At 50.3% G+C, this 1,185-nt stretch overlaps 1 gene segment (V, D, J or C); it reads right to left on the reverse strand.

Annotated features, from left to right (window-relative positions):
* Positions 1-252: 252 nt before the first annotated feature.
* On the reverse strand, positions 253-970 carry LOC114072184. The segment is given in 2 exon segments: positions 253-566; positions 928-970. Coding segments are annotated over 2 exon segments (357 nt in total).
* Between the last annotated feature and the right edge of the window lie 215 nt (positions 971-1,185).

The following is a 1,185-nucleotide window of genomic DNA, read 5'->3' on the forward strand; positions in this document are numbered from 1 at the left end:
GCATGTGGGCAGCTCCCACTTGATACTGGCTACTTCGACACCTGTCTGGCCTTGCCTTTATCGAAAGGTGCCCCAGGAACTTCTCACGCAAGCATCCTTTCTGTTTGATAGTGAGAATAAACTCAGAGGAGGATGGGAAGGCAAGGAAGCAGAGGAGGTAATGAGTTGGAAGTGATCTCCCTGCCTTGCGCAGCACCTGGAAGGAGGAAAGCAGGTCCTGTTGGTGCAGGGAGAGGTTTGTGCTCAGCTCCCTCAGCAGCCTAGCCACTGTGTTTCACCCTCAGCACAGTAATACATGCCAGAATCATTGAGAAAGGCATGCTCTATTGAGAGGGTCACACTGTCCCCTTCTATCTTACTGATCTTGAAATGGCTCTCAAGATCCTTCTCAACAATTGCATTACCAGCTTCCACTGCAGAAGCCACAAAGGTCAGCCTGGAGTCCTTCCCCGAAGGCAGCATGTACCAAAACATAGCTGTGCTGGAGAATTTCTTCTTGGAACATCTCAGATTCACAGAGTGGCCTTTTTGTATCACCATGTCCGGGGACTGTTCCAGAGCCAAAACTGGAAAGGCAAAGGAGGAGCATTAAAGAGAAGGAAAAAATGAAAACCTGTGAACTAGACCCTGTGGGTTGGTAGAGAAGAGGGTGAGAAAGAACTAGGGAGCAGCACAAGGCATAGACAGCTCCTCAGATCAGCAAGCAAGCTCCCAATCTCTCTCCAATAGGCAAGACACAGGGGACTGGATAAAGAACTAAAAATAGACCACCAGTGCAGGAGATTTGAGGATTCCTTCCCATCTCGTTCATTGCTCATCCTCAACACTTTGCGGAATGAAACCCTGTCAGCAACTGAGTACACAGCTGGCAGAGCAGCAGTGGGATCCATGGAGGTGCTCAGGGGTGAGTGAGTGGAGTTCACTTACCCATAGGGGCCAGCATGACCACAAAGAAACTGCAGGGAACCATGAGGGGAAAGCCCCTATCCTGTCAGTAATCTGGCTTTTGTAGCTGTGCAGAGGTATGTGAAGAGGGAGCACTGAGTGAGGGTGAGACATACTGAGGTGGGGCAGGATGAGAAAGGTGAGAACAGATTGGCTGTCTGGGAACACTGGGGAATGATGCAAACCCTCACAGGAAAGCATAAACCCTTAAATGATGCAGTGGGCTGGGCAGTGGGGGTG

The sequence above is a fragment of the Empidonax traillii genome, unplaced genomic scaffold (genome assembly GCF_003031625.1).
Source record: "Empidonax traillii isolate 1590-97213 ecotype Southwest subspecies unplaced genomic scaffold, ASM303162v1 scaffold2736:size18716, whole genome shotgun sequence".
Lineage (NCBI taxonomy): Eukaryota > Metazoa > Chordata > Aves > Passeriformes > Tyrannidae > Empidonax > Empidonax traillii.